This window comes from Cyphellophora europaea (assembly GCF_000365145.1).
Source record: "Cyphellophora europaea CBS 101466 unplaced genomic scaffold supercont1.12, whole genome shotgun sequence".
NCBI classification, from domain to species: domain Eukaryota; kingdom Fungi; phylum Ascomycota; class Eurotiomycetes; order Chaetothyriales; family Cyphellophoraceae; genus Cyphellophora; species Cyphellophora europaea.
The window spans coordinates 281,072-305,033 of NW_008481800.1; the positions used below are offsets into that span (position 1 = coordinate 281,072).

Below are 23,962 nucleotides of genomic sequence, written 5' to 3' on the forward strand. Positions count from 1 at the left end.
GATCGTGTCAACAATCAATCAAGGAGACTGCTTACGGCGAAGGGTGTACCATGGTCCTGCCCTGCCAAGCCCAGGGAGGCAGTGAAAGGCTTGGCAATGTGGGATTTGTCCCTGGCGACAAAAATGATGGCGCAAAATGCCCGTGCCTGAGGGCCTGCACCCGCTGAAGCACATCAGGTACAAGCAGTAGTAGGAGCGGATAGCGAGTGCTAGCAAGGCCGTCTAGTCCGTCTGGGGCTGCTCTTTGGGGCAGATGTCTTCTGAGGAAGAGTGCCTTTCGAGCCCTCGCACAGCATACCTGTTTTGGTCATGGGCTTTGCTTGCATGCCGTGGAGGTGTACGAGCTTCCAGGGCCGATCTCAAGGTTTGGCCAGGCTACTTCGTACTTCCCACAGCATGGCGAGTATGGAGCTCAAAAGGGTCAATTTGGCAGTAGCCGATGCCGTGCGGCAGTTTTGGTGGTTGGTAGCCCAATCGCAGTGCTCACTGAACGAGGCACCTGTCGGTGGGGGCATCATGTCATCCAATGGTAGCTCTAGAGGTGCGAGGTGCCCACGATCCACCAGTGGCTTGGGCGCCTGATGACCAAACGCTGCTACAGCTTCATTGGATCTGAAGAACATAAAAGGCTGCATGCTTGCCTGGAAAGTGGCAGATTTTGGTAACATAGAAACGATCAGGATCACTTATTCTCTTGCGGAGTCTTCTTTCGTGTGAGCCAGCGAGAGCAGTCGAGGTTACCCCCGCTTTTTCTCACTCATTCTAGCTGCGAAGCTTCATCGAGCAGCCATGTCAACGCAACATGGCCAGTTTGACCAGCGGCGTTTTCGCTTGGAGGAGTCGACACACCTCAACGGTGGTGCGCGCACCGTCTTCATCGAGCACATGACGCCAGGCACGCAGGTGCCCCCGCACCGTCACCACCGCTTCAGCGAGACGTTCGATCTCATCTCTGGCAGCATGTCCGTGTACGCGACGGATGAGAAGCCGGATCTCGAGGCCTTGGATGCCTCGGTGCAGGAGCTGAAGGTCGGTGTGCCCGTCGTCGTACCCAAGGGCAATCACCACATGTATCGCGTGGGCGACGAGGATACGGTGCTAAGATGCATTGTGACGCCGGGAGATGCGGATTTTGAACGGCTGTTGATGATCATGAACGGACTGGCGAGGGATGGACGGATGGAGGGCCCGGAGGCACTGGGAAGCAGCTTGTTGCTCATGGCGATTGCGTTCGACTTGAGTGACGCGCACGTTATTGGGCCGGTCAGTGATATGTTGAAGGGGGTTAAAGCGGAGCAGGGCACAGCGATCGAAGAGCTGAAGAAGAGCTTGCTGGCATCGTACCATAACGAGGAAGGCCTGAAGGATTTACTGCGCGGAAATGCCTGATGATGGAGTGCTGATTTTGAGCCCTACTATCGGCAGTATGAGGACACGATCTTGAGCCACTCGGACTTGCTCGGCGGCCATTATCTCTGCAGACGATCTGCTCGGGAATGATCGGTTGTAGTCCTAAAACGACAAGTAGGACCGTTCTCATAACGCCAGACTCCCGCATTGATATGATTGGATGAAATCATGAAGCTTGCCCTGAGTCATCTCATCATATCCTGACACCGCTGAGGACGCTCCTGCAAGCATTGGTCGCCCGTTGCTGTTGACCGATTTAGTCTTGATGATCTCTTTGACGATAACGTGTGCCAGCAACCAGTATTCTGGGCAGTAGTTCCAGAACCCAGTCCGCGTTGCATCGTGAGACGTCACCCCAATTGCCTGCTGTGAGATCTGTTCCCCTGATAGCATCGACTTGCGATTCCACACAGCGCGCCAGTTGGAGAGACCTGTGAGTATTGGATCGTACTGTGAGAGCGCCCCAATTTCGGGGTCCGAGTTGAAGAGCATGACGTGGAAAGCTGCTTCGCAGTAAGGATCAATGGAAACGAGCAAAGGGGACAAAGAATACGCACCAGATGCGATGCAGAACAGACTGATGGTGCTGTGAGATGCTACACGAAGCTGGGTTGCAAAATCCATCTCGGCTCCGCAGAAACTCTTGAGAAAGTCGTAAAGCGTTGTCTCCGCGTCGAAGTCAACCTGATACTGCCACTTCTGTAGCTCGAACAGACACGTTTCCGACGAGGTCGCCTCGAAGCACGTTTCTGGACTAGGCAGTCCCATCCTCAACTCTCTTAGGCCAAGTCGTGGCGCTATGTTATAGAACGTGACAAAAGCTGCATCAATGAGAGAGCACCACACGAATATCCTATGTTACGGTCAGCAGGCTCTCGTGGCAGGCATTACGGACTGTACCTGGTCAATTCCTCCATCTCAACAAACTGCAGCCAGTCGAACTCGTCCACTGATGTGCAACGATAATCCCTGTGTTTTGCTTTGCCGATCCCAAGCAGTTGCATGGTTTCAATCATCTGTGAGAAACGATGCCTACGGGCCTTGTGTCGATCTGCAACACTTCCATCCCAACTTTGGTAGACCAAGACAATGTATGCCGCTTGCAAGGCCTGCACATGTTGGCGTTGTGGCTGCAGATTGTTTGTCAGATGGCTGATCTTGGCCAAGTGGCTTATGACGGTGCTCAGTTCGTGAAAGACCAGCTCCTCAACATCATTGAACAAAGCTCTGCTTTCTGCCTGATCTCGGCTATTAGCTGAGTAACGGCCACCCATGATCGCCATTGATGCCAGGAGACAGCTTGGTGCGGACAGCACGTTGAACCATGGACGGTGGATGATGGGCAGGTTGGGGTGCCAGTTTGACCAATAGTGGTCGAGGTGAGATGACAAACGAAATGCAGAGAAGAAGTCCGCCGCGATAGTGTCTCGCGACTCGGTGTAGTGGCACTTACACGAGCCACTGAGATCCTTCAGGTGCTTCAAACCGGCCAGGATCTGCCGTGACTTCTCAACCAGGATACTTTTGTTGACAGGGTTCAGGGAAATCGTCCCGTGTGTCGTCGAGGGAAAAGAGGTGCCATCGACTGTCTGACACCCTGAAGATATTGCATTCCGGCCACTCGTCAGGGGCAAAACTCCGGACTTATCCCAGGGCAAGGAAATCATGTCGTCGATAGAGACAGATTCAGTACGAGAAGACGAAGGACTAGAACACATCTCCGGCCCAATGAAGTTGAGAGGTTGTGCTGGATCTCCGAAAGCCTGCGTGAGCTTAACTCCACTTGTAAATTGTAGGAGAAAGGCAAAGGATTGAGTAGGAGCCTGAGAAACGATATATGTCTCGAGGAAGGAGAAATCAGCAGACATGCTGGGGCAGCTCGGTTCCGGGTGCCACACATCCCGATTCCCTGTTGCGGGCCATTGCTCTTGGGTGGTGGCAAGTCCATCATGTATGTCTAGTATATCAGATTCGCCCGTACCTTCACTGCGTTGCGACTGCAGTAGGATGGACGCATCGCCTTGGTCCAAGTCTGTCCCAGGCAGGTGAGTCTGTGAATGATCTGGCGCCGAGATCTGGAATTGTGAGAAACATCCTTTAGAAATCTCTTCCTGTGTCGATTTGATGCGAGCTTCGTTGTGAGGCGCGTGGGACGCAGACACACGCAGTAAGCCATCCAGACAGGACTGGTAATGTCGCTTCAGAACATCGCTTACAATGTGTCAACCGATCCCTTTTACTGCAGAGTGGGGTTAGACTCACCCACGACGGAATGATTTCCCACAGGAGCTGCACTTGTAAGCACGCGCTGCGCCATCTGCACGAATCTGTGAATGAGAGGTCTGCGGGCTTGCCTCAGTCGAACTTACGACTGCGGACATGCCGCTTGAGATGGTCGGCGCGTGAATATGTCTTCCTGCAGATGGAGCAGCGGAGTTTTGAAGATTCTGCCATCGCTACAGCAAGCTTAGCCGGGTGGGCGCCGTATTTGACGTCGTCATTGAGGGCAAGTCATCAGAAACTATGACTTGATGTCGAGGGACGTGCCACCGCGAGGCCGTCCAATGTTCAATGTGGATGACAGCAGTGTGCAGGAACCCCGTCAGTTGTGTAGGGAGCAGCAAGGGACAGAGGTCGAAACGTGGAGAGCGGGGACCGTGAAGCGGGGTCTTGGCGGAAGCTGGGGAATGCCCGTTGCCCGACTTCCATTTTGGGTGTGGGGGAATCTGAGACGGTTCCTCACTTCCACGAACAAGGTCGCTTGATTCTCTTGACTACGCAAGACCCCGCATTCGATGCTATGGCAGGCGAAGCTGAGATCCGGTCTGCTGGATCCATGTTGTGGAGGATCTGCAGCAGGTACAATACAAGTCCTAGAAGATGTGGGGGAAGCTCATCTGCGGTTGTCCTCGATCCGAACATGGCTCGATGTTTCCGGTGTTGTGCGTAGCCGGGCTGAAGGATAAAAGTCTCAAGGACTGTCACTTGCAGCACGCAGCCCAAATTGACAGTCCGATCTCTGACTCTACCAGAATATCTCAAATATGAAAGGCGCTGAGCAATTTGCCCCTGAGCAGATGGTAGGCGGGCCGACAGCAGAGGCAGCGTACCGGAGGCCAAATGGAGACGCTCCGCGCGATGCTGGCGACCCTTTATGCCTGCCACCGGGTATTAGCTCCAAGCGCTTCAAGGAATTTCTGTGCCGTTTAGCAGACATATCCGGCGACGACCATGTCACGGCCATCACCAAGATGGAAGAGCTCTCCCAAGAATCCTACTTGGATCCCTCCAAGTGCCACGACATGTTCCACGTCTTCAACAAGGAGGATTTTGTATCGTCCGCCGTTGTGGCGCCGCGGAACGTGGGCGAAGTGCAGGCTATAATGCGGTTGTGCAACGAATTCGAGATCCCAGTCTGGCCCTTTTCCATTGGGCGCAACGTGGGCTATGGTGGTGCCAGTCCTCGTGTATCAGGCAGTCTTGGTATGGACATGGGTCGCAACATGAACAAGATCCTCAAAGTCGACGTTGATGGTGCCTACGCACTGGTGGAACCAGGTGTGACATACTTCGACCTGCACGACTACCTCGTCAACAACAATCTCCGCGACAAGCTATGGATCGACGTCCCAGACCTTGGAGGCGGTTCAGTCCTCGGAAACACCACTGAGCGTGGTGTGGGCTACACACCCTATGGAGACCATTATATGATGCATTGCGGAATGGAGATCGTGCTCCCCAACGGCGAGCTCGTCCGAACTGGGATGGGAGCCCTTCCCAACCCAAATGCCGATCCCAATGCTCCAGCTCATGAGCAAGAGCCCAACAGCTGTTGGCAGCTGTTCAACTACGGCTTTGGGCCCTATAATGATGGCTCGTTCACGCAGTCCTCCCTTGGAGTGATCACGAAAATGGGTGTGTGGCTAATGGCAAACCCGGGCGGATATCAATCCTACTTGATTACGCTCCCGCGTGACGATGACCTCCACCAGGCCATTGAGATCATCCGGCCCTTGCGTGTTGCCATGGTCCTCCAGAATGTCCCCACACTACGACACATCCTTATGGATGCTGCATGCATGGGCGATCGTGCATCCTATAGCAACTCCGCTAATCCGCTGAATGACGAAGAGCTTGACGCCATAGCCGAGAAGCTCAACCTCGGTCGCTGGAATTTCTACGGTGCTTTGTATGGACCGCAGCCTGTGCGGGACGTGCTCTGGTCGGTTGTCAAGGGTGCTTTTAGCCAAATCAAAGGCGCCAAGTTCTTCTTTCCCGAAGACCAGCCAGATAATCTCGTTCTACAGACGCGGCACGATACCCTCCAAGGTATACCCTCTGTTACGGAGCTCAAGTGGGTGGACTGGCTCCCAAATGGAGCGCACTTGTTCTTCTCCCCCATCGCAAAAGTGTCCGGCGACGATGCCGTGGGCCAGTACCAATTGACGCGGCGACGCTGCGAGGAGGCGGGACTGGACTTCATTGGCACCTTCGTGGTAGGAATGCGCGAGATGCATCATATCGTATGTCTCGTGTTCAATAGGAAAGACAAAGAGAGCTGTCGAAAGGCACACTGGGTCATTTCGACGTTGATCCAGGACGCGGCGGAGCGGGGTTGGGGTGAGTATCGGACGCACATTGCGTTGATGGGTACGTTTGTCCACTTACCTTATTGTGTATGATCAGTACCTGACCTTGCATGCTTCCACTCCAACAGACCAGATCGCACAGACATATAACTTCAACAACAATGCACAGATGAAGCTCAACGAGACAATCAAAAACGCGCTGGATCCCAAGGGCATCCTCGCGCCTGGAAAGAACGGCATCTGGCCCCAGGTACGTCTGCCGCTATGCCACAGCGCCCAATCACTGACTCAAGTGAAAGACTTACGATGCTAAAGCTTGGGCCATCCCACGCCCAAAGCGTTGAAGTCGAAGTGCTAGCCATGAGGTAGCTGGCATATGGTGGGTATCCTGCATGCTGTCGAGAGCGTTAGGATGCGTACGTGAACTTCGGCCCGCAGAGGCACCGTAGTTGAAGGTTGCCTTGTATGCGACAGCATGTTCAAATGATTTTGAGAAATATTGCGAATGTCGTGCTTTAGATGCGCGAGGCAAGCGGAGTATTCCCGAGGTTTCTGAGAGGTGCACGCGTTCTAAAGCCCCGCTCCCGACAACCGACCTTATCTCCAGCTGGTTGATAATCGGGTTTGCCCAAGGTTTTCTGCCTTATCTGAACCAGTGGCCAGAACGTTGGCAAGGTCGGTTGTCATTGGTAACAGAAAACGCTGGAAAAATTTCTGCTACGAGGTTCGGACATGGGCACGTTGTCTTATCATGGCTCTTTCATCGATTCAACTTCGATTCTAAACAAGTATGCGTAGCGACGACTTTGCCGCCAACATTGCGATACGATCTCCCCACATTCGACACATTGCATGGACATAGTCGACTTCAGTGGATGGCGACATATTTTCGTCGATCCAGAAAAGGTATGCGGTCCTGATATGGAGAAAGCTTTGGTCTGGAGAGCTCACATGCATGAAGGATGCTCGAACTGCCGAGCGATACGGATAAAATGTGATGAAACCGTTCCAACATGCTTGAGATGCGCAGACCGCGGCGTAACTTGCAAGGGATACAGTCGCAAGCTGCGCTGGGTCGAAGCGGGCACCATAACTAAAATCTCTTCGAAGCCCGAGCTCCAAGATCTCTGCTCGCGTAACTTAGATGCGCGTATCACTGGACAAAAGCTCGAACAGATCGCAACACTAGATCTGAAACTGTTCATGCCCTTGATGACTCAATCTTTCGGCGAGCACGATGGGCAGTTGGTCGAATACTGGTTGTCAATGACCGTACGCTTGGTCTGTTTAGACCCAGCGTCGGTTCATGATCTCCGACTCATGTTCTTAAGCTTGGCCATGGGTCACAGACGCATGGCTCTGCGCGCCATGCTGGCCAACGCTGCTGCACACCAGCTTTGCAATGGAGGCACATCCGATTCAACCTTCATGCTAGCACAAAGGAAAGCTATCAAAGCTCAACGTCTCTCCCTCGAAGAACTTGCAACCTACGATGCCCATCTTCCGAATAGAGGCGAACAAGGCAAAGACCACAACCTTCCCTCGGCCCTTGACGACGACGCGATTGTAGCATCACTCTTCCTGCTTGGACCAGAAATTATTCACCCGACCGATGAGATCAGCTTCAGCAAGACTCAATCGTTGCTCAAGGGAGCATGCTTCCTCGTCTCTAAGCGCCATGAGTATTTTACCTGTAAGTGCTCGCTGGATCATCCAGCACGTCTGGATCCTTGCTATAAGCTCGAAAGCCCCCTGTTTCAACACGCGGTCCGAACATTAGCATACACCGATATCATGTGTTGCGTACCCTGCGCCAAAGCCCCCATTCTGGACAAAAGCTATTGGCTTGACGAAGCTATCAAAGCGACCAGGAGAGGCGCTGAAGTCTTGCGACCAGACATTGATTTGGGCTACTGTGCGCACATGTTCTCCATTCTCGGATACTGCACATCGGCAATTGATCAACTATACAGAAAAGATGTATCAGCCTTTGAGTTTAACGAGATCCAAGAAACCCTCTCATTTCAGCTGGATCAAGCAGTACGATCGATTCCAGACTATTCCAACGTTTTGACCACAGTTCCCAGCACTTTTGCCAGGGAGAGTGCTTACGAGACTGAAAGATTGTTTGCGCACGATGGGTGTGTCACAGCCGCAATATGTCACGGTCTTGCCAACCGAATCTTCCTCCTACGGGCGACAAACCACGAGTGGCAGGCACCAGAGATATACGCACTCTGCTGCCAGCTCTCTACCTACGTGTCCCGCATCCCTGTAGACTCTGCTGTAGTTGCAATCATGCTTTGGCCAATCTGGGTGCTGGGCTGCGAAAGCTACACAACCACACCGGACCTACCACGGGAGCGCGTTGCCACACTCCTCGAAGTCATCTACGAGCATCAACGAATGAAAAACGTGCTTCTTTGCCTTGGTGCTTTGAAGCAAAAGATTTGGAGCCTGGCCTCACCTGATGTACGGTGCGCATCTGGCCTTGGAACGGCTCTCCAGTCTAGTTGGGTCCAATACTGTTGGCAGAATGGAATCAGGCTGCTGCTTGCATGAATCAACTGGCGTCCGCAGCATACGTCAGGCTGACTGTTGCACGACTATCGTCGAGGAGGAGTAGGAGGCTGAGGAAGGCTAAGCTGCATTGGCCAATACAACTTCAACTACGCACACAATACGAGAGTAGATGACAGCACCGATTCCCGATGATTGGAACGAAGAGATGCTGTATTAGAGATAGCTAGTGACTTGAAGTCGAAGAAGCAGCCTATGGGACCACGACAACAAGTCCCCACGGCAGGGAAGCATGTTTGGCCCTGGACTATCCCCAGTGTCTGGCCCAGAGTTGTCCTGGCAGCATGACACTGTCCCAGCGATAGCGGCGATTGTCGTTGAGCCACCCAAAAGCTCTGGATAAAACCTGCCCCGTCAGTCTGAGGTGGGTTACTAAACCGCGTGGTGATAGCACAATTTGGTGCGGTAGCGAGGAGCAGAGGGTGCCCGAGACCCTCAGAGGTCCACAGCATTAGCGAGGCTTTCAGGTACTATAGGCGAAGTAGGGTTTGTGGAACCAGTGGAGGTTGTTCGGCGTTCCCCACCGGCAGGGGTACGGGCTATCAGGTCCCAATCGAGTAAAGCACAACATTGAGCAGCCAACCACAACACCAAAGTCTATTCTCGAATCGAAAGGCTCTACAACATTGCATACCATTTTTTCGCACGAATAGTCGGTCTGTCGACAGTCTAGTTCACACGCTGCCGACAGATGAGTGTCCCTTATCTTTATGACGTTTCTGAGTAACCGCCCCAGCCTCAATATGTCTATATAAGCCGTGCAACTGCAGAGGCAACAAGTCGTGGCCTTTCATCTCTACTTCAATCGCAATACTAGCTTGGTCACAAGCTCTATCAGGGCGACATGGGTTCTGTAGCAAGTGCTATCTTGTTGGGGGTGTCATGTCTCCAGCTTCCGGGCGTTTCAGCGCTCCCAGACTATCGACGCTATAGTCGAGATTCACCCCACGGGATGGCCAATGCCCTCTTCTCACGTCAAAAGGACGGCCTTTGTGATGCGTCCAGCTACGTACCGACCACAGCAGAGAAGCCGACACCATTCTTCACGTTCTCTGAGACTGAGATTGAATCTATTCTCGATTGGCTCTTTGTCCCGGAGCGCGGTCTCAATCTGACAGACTCGACATCCGAGAATTTGTCCCAGACTGACAACTACATCTGGTTTATGGAGCCTCTGATGCCGAACAAGACTGACGTACTGGCGTATCTGGATGGCAATGCTACAGCTCCTCCAAAGTATGCCCATATTGTCATGGCTGAGGGTGGGAAAGAAATACCAGTTATGACTGATTACTATGTGAGTACTCTCTTCCAATGGTCCTAGAAGCGACTTAACAACATTCCAGGTTGGTCCTCTTCCTGTAAGCGATCAAACCACTATCAGAACGCTCGACTACTGGTTCAACGGTGTTGGAGGGGCTCAAGTTCCTTTCAACGCTCGTCCGAATGACCCTCCAAGAAGAGCCGCCTTCGATCCTCTTATTGTATCTGTCATGTCAAACATCTCTGATATCACCGCTGACTTGGTCGACATCGTATACTTTGGCGCCGATGACGAGCGCTCTAATGGCACTTATTTCACCACTAACCCCCAATCTATGGATGGAAACTCGTCAATTCTGTGGATGCCATGGCGCCGCAACGCACTCGCACAATATGACCAACCGACGAATCTTTACACCAGCTTCGACATTTCCGGTAGCGATCCATCTACCTATCATCTTCGAATGATCGTCTACAACTTGGTCATATACAACTCTGTCGAAGATTTCCGCGAGGCCTGGGAAAGCGGCAAGATTGAGAAAACTCCACCGCCAACAAGGAACGATACGTTCCTGCGGAAAGATAGATTTGGCCCGGTTCGTGACCTCGAAACCAGACTTGCACCCGCAACGATCGAGCCCGACGGGAAGCGATACAAGCTCGACGCGCAGAATGACTACGTCGAATACCTTGGCTGGTCATTCTACACGCGCTTCACCCGGGACACAGGTGTCCAGATCTTCGACATCAAGTTCAAAGGCGACCGCATCATGTACGAGCTGTCTTTGCAGGATGCTATCGCCCAGTATGCAGGAAACAATCCCTTTCAAGCCACCACTGGCTACAGCGATCGCTACTACGGGATTGGCGCCAGCGTCATCACACCTGTGCCCGGCTATGATTGTCCGTATCACAGCACCTATCTCAATGCGACATACAACGATGGCACACAGTTGCATTCGGTCAAGAACGGACTATGTATTTTCGAGTCGGACCTCGGCTTTCCTGCCACCCGCCACAATGATCCTGCGTATATCCAAAGCACAAAAGCCTCCGGGCTGACAGTGCGCTGGATTGCGACTGTCGGTAACTACGACTACATGTTCGACTACTCATTCTGGGTCGACGGTACAATCACTGTAGACGGCCGAGCTTCCGGGTACGTCCAGGCCAACTACTACCGTCCCGAAGACGAGGGAAAATGGGGACCACGCATCCAAGAGACCATTTCCGGCACACTACACACGCACGTCATGGGCCTCAAAGCCGACTTCGACCTGATCGACTCCCAAAACACCTTTGTGAAGACCGACATCATCGTCGAGAACATCACGCAACCGTGGTTCCCAGAGCTGAGCGAGTTCGAAATGATGCGCTACAACATCTCCGAGGTCCTATCCGAGGCCGACGGCCTGCTCAACTTCGGTCCCAACGGCCAAACCATGTACACGGTCGTCAACAAGGCTCACAAGAACCAGTGGGGCGAGAGCCGCGGCTACCGCATCCTCCCCGGCATCAGCAACGTGCACCTCGCGTCGCAAAAATCCCCCTTCTTCCTCAAATCCGCCGAGTGGGCCAAGCAGAGTCTCGCGGTCTCGCGCCAACACGACACCGAACCCTCATCGTCCTCGACCCAGAACCAAAACCTACCTCGGACCCCGCCCGTGGAGTTCTGGAAGTTCTTTGACGACGACGAGCCGCTGGTGCAGGAGGACTTGGTGGTGTGGACGAACCTGGGGATGCACCACTTCACGCGTGCGGAGGACATTCCGAACACGATCATGACGGAGGCGCACTCGAGCATCATGTTTGCGCCGATGAACTGGGGGGATACGGAACTGACGGTGGATCTGACAAATGCGGTGATATACAACGCGAATGAGGATGGGAGCGGGGTCGTGCCGGATGTGAATGGTGTGAGTCCGCCGCAGTGCTATCCGTTGACAGCGCAGGACTCGCTAGTCGGGCTTTTTGAAGCTTGAGAAATGCAGGGGAGTTGAGAAGTCTGTGTGGGTGAACTTACTCTGCCTGGCAGATCAAAAGGCACTACCTCCCGGCTTGACAGCCTGTTGTTGGTTTGGGTCCATGGCCTTCTTGGAGAGGAGTCACTGAGCTGGACTGGTCTGTACTTAGCATTGACGGTAGCAACCAACAAAAGCACTAGCAATAGACCAATCTTAGGTATCGTCTGTCGAGATAAATCATGGCCTGCGAGAAGATATTGCAAGCCAGGCTCAGTCCATCGTCATTATGACTCCGGGCTCACTGAAGTCCTTTGAACTCACGCCGAACAAACATATCGAGCCATCTTTCAAATCACCATTTGAACCATTTTCCAAGTATTTGTCGCGCGATGCCCACTACCAATTGTCTTCTATATTCCGTTCAATAATGGTATTTAAGTTCTCCTGGAGCGCCTCCGCCTCACCGTCATCATGAGCATCCTGATACGGCTCGCCCTCGTCCTCGCTGTCGACTTGTTCGAAAAAGGCCACACAGCCATCGCCATAGCTAGATTCGGCGCTCGAAGACAAGAAGTCCTCTCCATCGTTATTCGGCTCCTTCACTCGCGAGTCATGGCTTTCACTGACTGGCCCCCAAGTCAGCAAACGTGTTGGTCGTTGACGATGAGAAGGACTTACATGTCAAGCTCTCCATGTCAGCCAAAATCGAATCTATGCCACCGACCGGACCCGGACTTGCGACCGACGTCGAAGGCAATCTCGAGCGACTACCGTGTCTATCTTCCGAGATCACTCCCGCGCCGACATAATCAGCCCTCATGCCTCCATTCATGGGCCCCATCACATTTGAAATCTTCGACTGTTGCTCTCGCCGGCGCTGGAGACGAAGAGCCTCATGCCTCCGAAACGCCGGCAGGATCCCGTTCTCATACCACTGCGGATCTTCGCTAAGCCTGTCCCAAAGGTAATGGCCGATGATCTCCTCCGCTGTGACTTCCCACAGACATAGGTAATGGTCTTCGTAGTAGGCATAGCCGCGATGATAAGGATCCTTAACCCCATAGTATACCATCTCATCTTTGGCATTCAGGACGGGAAGACCCTTATGCCTGCGCACATTCACATTGATGACAGTGAGCGTCAGTGCACCACGTCCTCTGGTCCGTCTCATCTGTGCTATCTCCTGAATTGCTGAGGGAGAGTCGGTGAAGGAGAGGAACGGCGTTGGCACCCGCGAGCGATGATTGGCATGGATCGTCAACATCTCCGTCCTCACTTCCCTCGTTTCCAAGCGTGCCGTTGGATTACGGCTCTTCATAGACCCCGACCCTTGGTCAGGCTCATCCCCCGTGTATCTGTCTCTGATCCTCATGAAAGGGAAGTTTGCCACGGTGTAGAAGGGATCGGGTGGGACAGTCCACGGACGCACATCTTGCTCGGCCTCGAACAACGATAATACCAAAGGCCTCAGACGTCGTACACACTCTGAGCGGTCCAGGGGCTTGATGTCAGCCATTGTCACATACAGCCAAGCAATCTTATAGGGACTCAAAGTCTGATTTGACAGTATGTTGATATACAAGACTTTTCAAAGACAATCTCCAGGGCGCAGGCAACGTGAGCGGCATATAAAAGATCGGGCAACAGTGTTATCACGTGTTGGGCATTGGCCCGGGATCGACAGTCGGCCTATGGACTTGCCTGTTGGGTGCGACGGGCGATTGGACACAGGAGTCTTGGTGATGACTACCACGCCAAGTGGATAATTTACTTGTTCGTAGTATGTCGGTCACGACGAAAAAGACTCAGAACTTGACGAAGGGAATCAAAGTCAGATGTGTCATGATAATCCCCGTGTCATTCACATGCCAATATCCATGCTCGATCGAAGGCGAGTCCTGCGTTCAGCGATCGTGTCTTCCCATGTGCTCTCCATATCATAGACCCTTACGCCACGTAACCATGGTATGCTGTGCGGCAACCGAGATAGGTTCTCAAAATCCGCCTTTCAGCAGCTACTCGCATACCGCCTAGCAAGAGAGCTTTGCAACATCCTCGTTCTCTTATCTCGATTGCTTTCGAGGCTCCTGGGCCGGAGACTCAACTTCCATTCCTTTCGTCAATGGCATACGAGGGTCGTTGCTTGTGCACTCAATGTTACCGAGGATCTCAGTCAACTGCTCAGGCTTGAGCTTGCACAGCTTGTTAGCCAGCATGAGAGCAGCACGACCAGCATTATCTTTGACCAGAGTCTTCGCAGCATCATCACCTTGGAGAATCTTCGTCTTGGAAGTTGCCTTATTTGGCGACTCCTGAGGGAGTGACTCGCTGCTGACACTGGAAGCCAACGTCGATCGCTGTGAATGATTCTCACTGAAGATGTTGTCGTCCCCGCAGGATTCGCTGTCGTCAGGAATGGCACTTGCGTCGGAAGCTGGTGTTTGGCCTAGCTTCTCCCAGACCCATCTGTGAACGTTATCCACGGCAGCTTGAGGCTGGTTCTTGTAAAGCAAGATGTAGTCCTGTAATTCAGCCGGCGAAAACCGTCCATGCGGCACGCTTTCCGCGAATGTCTCGGCTAATGCATGTATCTCGAGCTTCTTCTTCTTGATATCAGCTTGAGCTAGATCTATCTCCTTGTTCCCTTGCTTCGAGCTTTCTGATTCTGCATCTTTCTTCACATAGAAGGTCGTGTTGGTTCCTTTCGCAGTAGCTGGATGGTACATGTTGATAAAGATATCACGAATTTGGAAGCGTGTAGCATTGCCAAATTCGACATGAACATCAACACGCCCCGCACGAACCAAAGCTTCATCCAGCACGTCCGGTTTGTTGGTTGTCATGATGAGAATGTGACCTTCCGGCGCCCCAGCGCCATCGATGGCGTTCAAAAGCCCGGACAGAGTTACACGAGAGCCCGAGGCTGACTCTTCCGTGCCATCGTCGGTGGGTCTTATTTTGGTTCTGATCTTGCTTCTTGCTTTGGGACGTCGTTCAATTCCGGCACAGTCGACATCTTCGAGCAGAATGAGAGTTCCTTTTCGAATGGATTGAAAGAGAACAAGCAATGAATTGTCACTGACATCGTTGTCAAGCAGCGACAGCATGTAAACCTGGAGCTTGAATTGACCAGCTAGCGCTAGTGCTAGCGTGGTTTTGCCTGTCCCTGGTCTGCCATGGAAAAGATAGCCACGGCGGTGAGGAATTCCTCGGTCCTCGTACCAGCGAACAGTGGCATCGTCGAGGTACTCACCAACGTCCTTGAGCAGCATCTGCTTTTGACCTTCGGCGAGGTAAACGCTTTCCAGGGGCCGACGAGGCTTGGAGCAGCGCTGCGTCCACTGGCGACCAGAGTACGGCACGAAGATCTGGGTAAGCACCTGACCATCTTGCTTCAAGGTCAACTCGTATGCGTCAACCAACATGCGTCTGATGGGCTCCGGAGACCAGCCAAAGGTCCAGACAGTGATGTCGGAGCGGTTCAAATGGGCGTTGAGTCGCTCGACAGTCAAGACGAACATGCGGCCCTCATGCCAGAAGAACTGAAACTTGTTCTTGGGGTCGAACACGACAGACTTGCCATCTCCAAGATTTCTCTCCAAGAGTCTGCCGTTGCTAACTTGGTTGCGCAGGTACTGAGTGGAGGTAGCAGTAACCTGACGTTCCAGCATCATCAGCTTCTTGGTGTTGAGGAAGCGACGAAAGCTCGAGTGAAGAGCACCATCTTCGCTCGAGATGAGGACCGACGACATGCCATTCGACATGAGCTTGTACCAGAAGGTGGTCAGCTTGGCGGCAACGAATTCCCAGCCAATCCATAGTGCTAGCGGGAGCGACAGCAGTCGGACGGTCTTGGGGTATTTCGCCAGCTTCGAGATAAGTTGGGGGTAGAAGGTCGTAATGATGAACGCAGGCAGTCCGATCTGTCCAAAGAACTGATCACTGAGGCTCTTCTCGCCCTTGCTTGCGGTTTTGGCGGCCGCTTGAGATACATGGTCCATTGTGTCTGATGTTTCCTTGTTGGTTGCTCTTAATCCCATTTGAAGACTATGGTACTGATGTGAGACTTCTCGAAGCTAAGAGGGGGGGACTCGATAGCGGCTCAACGGTGACGATGGTGGGCGACGACAGTGGGCGACAACGTGGACGACTTGGATGGATAGATGGGAGTACGTATGATGCGAGAGAAGATGGAAAGCCGAGGGCTAAGTCGTGTATGCCCTAAAGATGGACTTTGGCGTGAAGAGCAATTTGGAATTATGCCGCAGAGAGAAGGGAAAATAGCGAAAACTCGAGCACGAGTTCAACTGTGACAAGGATAGGCCGCATCGGGGCAGATGGCACCTTCTGGCGATATGGCGAAATGGTATCAGGCAGCAACGACTGATGGCAATGCAGGGCACTGAAGTTCGGAGAAAGCAACGAGCCGCGGTGTAACGAGCAAAAAAGAGACCTGTGAACCCAGTGAGTGAGGAAGCCGGCGGCAATCCAGTTTTTGAGTCACAGCTTGGACAGAGAAACAGAGGTCGGGCTTCAGTGAAGTGACAAAGAGTTATCGACGAGGCCGATCTCAGGCTCCCAAGCCGAGTATTACCATCAAGGCGGTTGCCTTGCCGTACGTCCCGCCTCGAGGTGGGGAGGGGCAGGCACCGCTACACAGACACAGCAAGGCGCAAATGCATATCGCAGGCAGCAGAAGCTTGGTATGCAAGTTGCCTTGTGGGACTGGGGTGGGTGAGAGTTGATCGTACAGGGATCAGCGACAATTGGCCTTGGGCAGAAATCTCCTCTGTGGCGATGACAGCGGGGTACACCCGTCCAAATGAGCGTGGCAAGCTCCAGACAACAGTCAAGCACTGCCATCATTATTCGCGCAGACCATTAATCACAGTAAAAGGCCAAGTGCGCCCTGAAGAAAGACTAGTGGAGCAGAAGACAGACCGTCCAATGTAGCTCGCAGGAGGCCAGGCTGCAGTCTGCCCCTCAATTGACCGGTCAGCGGCACGGGCGATCCTCCATTTCCACCTCCGTTGGCGCGTGCATGCGGCTCATTGCGGGCTGAGTGACTCGGATGCGCCGCCGCTTGAAGATGTGGGTTGGCGGCGTTGTTGGAAAAGCATCAGCTGGCCTGGCGTGGAGGGGCAAAGAGGTGTTGGGGAGGAAGACGGGCGGTTACATAAGCTGGTTGCCTTGTTGCTTGGCGAATCAGAGTCAGCGATCATTGGCGGCCTCTTGCCACGATGCGAGATGCGACTCACCCACTCCGCTGCACATATCTAAAAGGCGAGTGGATAAAGGGGATTCATTTACTGATATACAATATTCCGCTAGTATCCATGTCCAAGGGTTGGTGACCTTAACGACTCCAGCAACGCAGCAGTGCTTTCCAGGTGCTTTCTCTTGTCTCCAAACGCACTAGCCATGCGGTCAAAAATCCGGGTATCTCATGCTCGACTCTTCCAAATCTTTCCTGTTGGACAGAAGCCGTGACTCATTCCTTCTCCGGCTCCACCTCTTGAGCCTCCACATCCTCATAGCGCGGTGGCGGGGCAGGGAGGTCCTCCTCATACTCTAACAGCCCGTCCTTCTCATCTTCTGTGATGGTAATTTCTACAACCTCTCGGCCCAACGGACCTCTCTGGCCCTGTCTGCCAAAACGTAGCCAAAGGAACACGATAAATTGACCCACGAGCATGCCGACTGCACTAGCCAGCAAGCCACCGATAACGCCCAGCAGCGCCGGAATGACGAAGAAGCGCAGTGTAGAGTGCAGCATCTTCGCCCACCGGTGGGCACGGTGATGGTGGTGACCATGACGCCCATGGCCTGGACCATGGCCCGGACGGCGGAAGTAGCCGCCCCTGTTGCCACAGCTTTTGACCCAGCCCTTGGCCTTTTGCGCTTTCTCACGCATGATCCTCATCGTTTCGTTGACACGGTATGCGATGATGGCTCTGACGCGACAGTACGACCAGGCGCTTTCACCCTCGCATGACGCGGCTCCGGGAGTCTGTATAAACGGCACCTTGTCGATGCGCATGACCTTCATCGTGTTGGCAGATTGCAGGACGTCGATAGACAGAGTGTCAACCTTGACAGGATGGCCTCCAAATCCGACGATCGTGAACTTGACGGGCACGATCATCTTTAAAGGGTCTTCTGGGGCGTGGACGGGCTCGAGTCGCTCCATGACAAAGTCGATGGGGATAGGTGGTGTAGTGTCGCCATTGTCTAGTCTCTTTTGCGTGGCATATAACGAAACGGGTTGAGGCCCCCCAAAGGCTGTTGTGCGGGTAGCCACGTTGTTAATGAGGAGGCCGTTGTCCGTGTCGGCATCGACGTTGATTTGCTACAAGCGGTCAGTATACGTCAAGTTTCGTGCTAGCGGACCGACTCACCAAAGTAGTCTCATATTGAGTGCTCCACTGCACTCTCTTTCCTTCCACTTCCGTAAATCCACCCCAAGGACAATTGGGACAGTCCAGCTCTACCTTCCATGTCGACTCCAGGCCAAATAAATGTGCAATCTCAGTCTTGACCTCCTCTTCACCTGCCTGTAGATTCGGTAGTACTGCCTTGGGTGGGATAAGGAAGGCTGTCGCCGTGTTTAGGGTCGCAAGCCCGGCGGCCAGCGCGGTGGCGACGTGCATCGTGGTTTCGTGGTTGTGTTACACTTGGGTTGAAAGTGGTTTGTTCGCGGCTCAGGGCCAGTATCGAGAGGGGGAGAGAGTGGTCGAACGGCAGAGGAGCGGATGGTCTCAAGGACAACGAGAAGCCCAACAAAGAAGCGGTGTCACGCGCGGTCTACCCAATGGGAAAGTGAGACCAAACGTCAAAGAAGTACGAGTACGCTTCGTGACCGATTCTGGATGGCGGCAGCGCGGGGGGCACACGACTCCTTTGTCTCTTCGCTAGGGCGCGGGTCTCCGGAACAAGTCGCGTTTAGGTGTTCAAGTCAGTCGAATGGGAGAAGAAGCAGAAGAGCGAATGAAGCAGGATAAGCAAGAAACCTATGATCCCAGAGTTCGGGCTCGTGACAAAGATGCACCCGGTGCGGCCTGACGAACCCGCCATTTCTCAGCCCGGCGATTAATCAGATTCAGGCTTGCCTCACGAACGTGTCCGCTGAGTTGGCGCTGGGCCATCCGGCGCATCCGGCTGGCGCACGAAAGCGGCCGACCGAGCCCAAAGATAGCTTAGGGAGCGTGTTAGCTAAGCAAGAACCCGCCCCTAAGTGGTCAGAGTGCCTGCGCTGAACTGGGGTGCTGGCTCTTGCGGCTCAGCGGCTGGCTGCCACAGCACGGTCTGGGCGAGCTTTGTGGAGGCTGGTAATGACGCCTAAAGCCGTCGCTCTCGGGGCGCAAACTTTCCGAGCACGTGCCTTCTGCCGTGATTGGCCGGAGCACCGCACCCAGCTGGGAGGAGCAGGCTGGGAGGAATGAGGGGATGTCTGAGATGAGGTGCTCTCGTAGCTGTTCTTACGTCGAGAGTTGCCGCTGATAGCAGCTGTATGGAGTACCGCCGTGATATTCTACGGACTGGAGCGGGGAACTTCTACAGTAGTCATCTGCAAACACCTCCACCGCTTCTTACATTCCATAAACCTCGTGAACCAGGTCCAGCTTCCTGACTAGCTCGAACACCTGCTTCTCTAACCACGGGTGGCCCCATCGTTCCGTATTGTGCATCCTCACAGCTGCATTGCGGTACTCAATCGCATTTGCTTCAAACCACACCTGTTTTTGATCCCACGTGATGAGAAGCAGCGTGATGAGGAGGGGCCAATAGAGCACTTGGAATAGCTTCCGAGGCAAATCGAAGAGCATCTGAAGCATAGCCAATAGTATCCGAAGAATACCAAATAGCACCTGAAGCATACCAAACATCCACTTGATGCTTTCAAAGGCGCCTTTGCTCTTCTTGTTGCTTGTGGATACTGCCTGTGGCTCTCCATCGGCAGCCTCGGACTGTCCAGGAGCCGATAGTCCGGGATCAGACCATACAGAACCTCGGCCAAAGTGATGACGATCCACGAGGGGCAAGTCCTGGGGCGCATTCAGAGTAGGGTTGCCCTGTTCCACTGCGGTATCGAAGGAGCTATCAGAGGCTTCAGTAGCATCTTCGAAATCCGAGCCAGCATCGTCATCACCACCCTCGGGCACAGGCTTGTCATTGCCAGGCGCTTGCAGCGGCTCCTCCTCAATCCGCATCACAATATGGCCATTATCCATGGGCTGAGACTGCGGCATAGCGGATGTATCAGCATCTTGGGATTGTGAGCGCATGAATGTTATGTCGTTGGCGGGAAAGGTTATCTTCCACTCCCTACCATTCCTCAACGAGAAGAAATCTTCGACGTGCCAGCGTAGTGCGCCAGCTAGGTTCTGAGGACCTAGTGGAGTCATATTCCTCGTCGGTGAAGATGACGCAGATGCTCTGCGGGTAGGGGTTTTTGATGCAGCTGGGGCAGGAGCCGTCGTGGTTGGCAAAACTCCCAGAGGCCGTACTGGAGTGCCTATTCCGGATTGGCGTGTGTGCCGGGCGCGTCTAGATGCAGGCGTCAGGTCCCCGTTCACATGAGGCCGAACTAGTGCTCGACTCCATCGTGGTCCACGGTTCTTTGGCTTGTTCGTAACTTGGGAACGTTGAGCAATCTTCGGAGCAGAACTCAGGACACTCAGGCGGCGCTTTGATTGAAGAGATTCGGGTTTCCTAGCCAACTCATCCTTCGTGATACAGTCTGACTCTGCATCCGGCGAAATCGTCCTTGAAGGAGAGAACGGATCTTTATCATCCGGGAGCCACTCTGCAAGCGATGCCCTCCGGTTGAGCTCCTCAGGAAAGCTGTTAACGCGTCTGATACCCGTACTGTCCCTGTGTTGCAAGTCCACGGAAGTGATCCAAGCTCCAAGGTGCTTGGTCAGCATCGATGGGTGAGTTGAAATGTCGGCAAAGCTGTTCTTGGCAGATTGGCGAGTGTGCGCTTCGAGATCTTGTGCAACTGGCGACACTTCAGAGACCTGGAGTTGCTGGTCGTCCGCCGATTCCCATGCGTACGAGGATGATGACGAACGAGAAGGCCAGCTAACGTTATCCGGACGGGTATCATCGAGTGGTGGAGATGAAGGAATGGTATCTTTGCTACATTTCGAATCGGTTTTCGAACCTGAGCTTGAGCTTGAATCAGATGGACTACTGGTCCACCGTCGTCTGGTCACAGCACTATCGTTGCTAGCACTTCTAGCTACACGTCGCCTAGGCAGACTTGGAAGACTTGGCTCATGGACCAGGCTGGCACGGGCTGCTCCCTCTGAGAACATATCGGAAACTGCCCCTCGCCTTGTACTGGTCGGTGATGCTGACATGGTCTCCGTGTACACGATCTCTTCTGGGGCGAAGTGCGTCGAAGATGACCGTGGCTTTTGTGTTATTCCTACGAAGATCTTCTCGGAGTGCAGGAGTGTAGCAGCCGTCGAGGGGACGTCGTCCAAAGAGCTGCTAGAGGACAACGCATTATCTATGGCAGGCTCGAGGTCAGCGGGGCCATTGCTTTCATTGCTGACATCTGACGATGAGTGCGAAGATTGGCTCCATTGTCGCGGCCAGAGGTCACGGAATAGAAAGGAGGTATCGTCCGCCAGCTCGAGAGGAACATTAGCCTTGGCAGGCACATCGAGTAGACGGTCGACGCCGCGGCTGAGAACAACACGCGCGCTCTCTTTCAGGAAAGGCTTCTTCCGCTCCAGCCTCGCAACCTGCCAATCGTGCGCTTGCTTATCGTCCTCCTCGGCTAGATTGGTAACTAGGCGATCTTCATCACTGTGGCCCATGGATTCGTCATGACTCGACGATGCAGAAGGTGGTGATAAAACAGTCAAGCTAGTGCTTGAGTCCGACCTCAAATCCATTTGCCAGTTTTCTTGGTCCTCCAGGAGCTGCGTTTTGGATATCAGCACTTCGGACTCCACACCGCCATTGATATCCGCGCCAACGAGCGTTTCTTGAGACTCCCAGACAAGATCTGGAGTTTCAATCTCCTCCAGCTGGCTGCCGGATGGTGGACGAGGTGTACGAGTTCCAGGGGGTTCGAAAGGTGAAGAAGACTGGAAATCTTCAACTTCAAGGCCTACTCTCCTCTCAAGCACGTCCGACGTAGAATGAGTTCTACGAAGCTTCTGTCGATGTACTGAAATCGACACAGGCTTTAATTTGAGGTATGCTTTCTGTCGAGCAGCTGATCTGGCAGTTTCGGCCTGAAGCGGCATTTTGTTATAAGTCTGACAACACCGCATACAGTCTGTGTTCGAGCCCAGTCTGAGAGACTTGGGATGTCGTTTCGAAGTCCAGTCGACATGATGCTGGCTCGGCCAGAGATAGAGTGATTCAATAGTTTGGACCGCACTGTGAACCTTGCCAGTGGTGCGAGGCGACTGCGAGGGCGGAAGAGCTCCACTTGCGAGAGCGGATGGTGCTGGTTGCGACAAAGAGGGCTTTGAACCAAATGGAGCGTTGCGATCCGAAAGCTGTACGAAGCCAGGACTATTCTGTTCCGTGCTAGTGATAGATGGAGATGTCGAGCTGAGCTCGGCAGATTGTCCTGCGTTGATGAGGATTGGCGGAATAGAGACCAGCGTGGACACCGGTGCTTTCACAGACTGGTGCCGCTTTTGGGCAGGCTCGATATCATCTTGAGAGTGAAAATGGAGGGTTTGCCCTCCGGGAGGGGCGTCAACGATTCGACTATGGCCGGCACTGTCGTATCCTTCCGACGACTCAGCATGGTCCGAGGGATTCGAGATTTCTGGAGCATGATCGTGCCCGGAATATCCAGTTTCATCAAAGACCGTCTCATCTTCTCCCAGTTCGTGAAGCTCCTCGAGAAGACTCGCTCCCCCTACGAGGTCTTCCTCGGTGGCATTATCCCTAGCGTCAAGCTCTGCAACTTGCCGTTCGACTCTATGCTTATCTACGGGCGTCTGTGAATGTATGGAAGATGTAATGGGACTTGCCGCTCGTGGTAGTTCGTGTGGCCGCGATGTGAGGTGCCGAGTGGGCGTGTGGGGCCTTGAGGTTTGTGTGCTGCGCCGCAACGAAAGTGAGGTAATAATGTCAGAGTGCTGGATGGATCCAGGCAAAGGCGAGCTTGATTGAATTGGGACTTCGTTCGGCGCGAGACTGCGACTCATATGCCGAGCGGCGCTCAAATTAGGTGAACTAAAAGCTCTCCTGAATCGATCGTGTCGCGTGTCTTTAGATGTCTCGAATGCTCTCGACAACTCTGTGTCAAGATCGGGCATGGTCTCGGACAACGAAACGCGGCTCACGGTCGACTCCTGCCGATGTCCTGACCTGAACAGCATCCGCAGCTCAACTTCCCAGCGATCCAGATCTCCTTCAGAACGCGCGAACATGCTCGTGATGTCGGCAAGTATGCGTTCTCGCGCGGCTTGATGACCGAGCAGCAGCTCAATCTTCTTGTGGAGCTCGCAGATCTGCAATGTCTTCCTCTCGAGTTGCCCTTGCAGACTTCTGTTGAGCTCCACAGTTTCGCCGGCCTTGTTCTGAGCTTTTCTGCAGTCTCGTTGCAGCAACTTCTTGGATCTTCTTGCGTCGGCGATCTCCTCCTTCAATCTGGTGATTTGAAAGGCCAAGGCTTCCTTCTCCTCGACAAATTCCGAAAGTTGCTCCAAGTAGCGCTCTTCTTTGGCCTGAAGTCGACTCACACAAGCTTTCTCTCGGCTGAGTTCAATGCGTTGCTGACGAGCATTCTCTTCGGTTTCTTCTGTTACTCGCTCATCATGGTTCAGTCTCTCCTCGTGCTCGATCAGAGCGTGTCTGAGTAAGTCGTTCTCATTCCTCCAATGTCGTGTCATCTTCTCAAGCTCGTCCTCTTTGGCCGACAGTCTCGCATCAAGGGCGTTGTTGGATTGTACTAGCGTAGACATCTCGTCAGCAGCCTGCTTTAAGGCCTCCCTAAAGGAGGGGTCGTCACTTTTCAGGCCGAGCTCGTAGAATTGGGACGCCGGCGGAGGATACACAGAGGCAGCAGGGCTCTGAGATATGAGGTTGTCATGCGGATCATCTTTTGGCGCATCGAATGGCAATTCCATGACCGAGAAACGTGTTCCATGAGGTGTGAATTCACGATGTACCATC

General features: G+C 53.5%; 9 protein-coding genes across 9 annotated transcripts; 4 read left to right on the top strand and 5 right to left on the bottom strand.

The window, feature by feature from the left end:
- Window positions 1-789: 789 nt before the first annotated feature.
- HMPREF1541_10252 (uncharacterized protein) lies at window positions 790-1,389 on the top strand (the record flags this gene model as incomplete). The annotated part of the gene is made up of 1 exon (XM_008714923.1): window positions 790-1,389. The coding sequence occupies one exon, from the start codon at window positions 790-792 to the stop codon at window positions 1,387-1,389; it is 600 nt and encodes a 199-aa protein (XP_008713145.1).
- A 147-nt stretch (window positions 1,390-1,536) lies between these two features.
- HMPREF1541_10253 (uncharacterized protein) lies at window positions 1,537-3,278 on the bottom strand (the record flags this gene model as incomplete). The annotated part of the gene is made up of 2 exons (XM_008714924.1): window positions 1,537-2,263; window positions 2,311-3,278. The coding sequence occupies 2 exons, from the start codon at window positions 3,276-3,278 to the stop codon at window positions 1,537-1,539; spliced, it is 1,695 nt and encodes a 564-aa protein (XP_008713146.1).
- A 1,176-nt stretch (window positions 3,279-4,454) lies between these two features.
- Window positions 4,455-6,343, top strand: HMPREF1541_10254 (uncharacterized protein; the record flags this gene model as incomplete). The annotated part of the gene is made up of 3 exons (XM_008714925.1): window positions 4,455-6,060; window positions 6,128-6,249; window positions 6,299-6,343. 3 exons carry the CDS (start codon window positions 4,455-4,457, stop codon window positions 6,341-6,343), a joined length of 1,773 nt encoding a protein of 590 aa, XP_008713147.1.
- A 994-nt stretch (window positions 6,344-7,337) lies between these two features.
- Window positions 7,338-8,561, top strand: HMPREF1541_10255 (uncharacterized protein; the record flags this gene model as incomplete). The annotated part of the gene is made up of 1 exon (XM_008714926.1): window positions 7,338-8,561. One exon carries the CDS (start codon window positions 7,338-7,340, stop codon window positions 8,559-8,561), a length of 1,224 nt encoding a protein of 407 aa, XP_008713148.1.
- A 970-nt stretch (window positions 8,562-9,531) lies between these two features.
- HMPREF1541_10256 (uncharacterized protein) lies at window positions 9,532-11,824 on the top strand (the record flags this gene model as incomplete). Its single annotated transcript, XM_008714927.1, has 2 exons — window positions 9,532-9,876; window positions 9,926-11,824. 2 exons carry the CDS (start codon window positions 9,532-9,534, stop codon window positions 11,822-11,824), a joined length of 2,244 nt encoding a protein of 747 aa, XP_008713149.1.
- Window positions 11,825-12,202: 378 nt separating this feature from the next.
- HMPREF1541_10257 (uncharacterized protein) lies at window positions 12,203-13,322 on the bottom strand (the record flags this gene model as incomplete). The annotated part of the gene is made up of 2 exons (XM_008714928.1): window positions 12,203-12,432; window positions 12,485-13,322. 2 exons carry the CDS (start codon window positions 13,320-13,322, stop codon window positions 12,203-12,205), a joined length of 1,068 nt encoding a protein of 355 aa, XP_008713150.1.
- A 547-nt stretch (window positions 13,323-13,869) lies between these two features.
- Window positions 13,870-15,807, bottom strand: HMPREF1541_10258 (uncharacterized protein; the record flags this gene model as incomplete). Its single annotated transcript, XM_008714929.1, has 1 exon — window positions 13,870-15,807. The coding sequence occupies one exon, from the start codon at window positions 15,805-15,807 to the stop codon at window positions 13,870-13,872; it is 1,938 nt and encodes a 645-aa protein (XP_008713151.1).
- Window positions 15,808-17,297: 1,490 nt separating this feature from the next.
- HMPREF1541_10259 (uncharacterized protein) lies at window positions 17,298-18,456 on the bottom strand (the record flags this gene model as incomplete). The annotated part of the gene is made up of 2 exons (XM_008714930.1): window positions 17,298-18,155; window positions 18,205-18,456. 2 exons carry the CDS (start codon window positions 18,454-18,456, stop codon window positions 17,298-17,300), a joined length of 1,110 nt encoding a protein of 369 aa, XP_008713152.1.
- Window positions 18,457-19,395: 939 nt separating this feature from the next.
- Window positions 19,396-23,916, bottom strand: HMPREF1541_10260 (uncharacterized protein; the record flags this gene model as incomplete). Its single annotated transcript, XM_008714931.1, has 1 exon — window positions 19,396-23,916. One exon carries the CDS (start codon window positions 23,914-23,916, stop codon window positions 19,396-19,398), a length of 4,521 nt encoding a protein of 1,506 aa, XP_008713153.1.
- Between the last annotated feature and the right edge of the window lie 46 nt (window positions 23,917-23,962).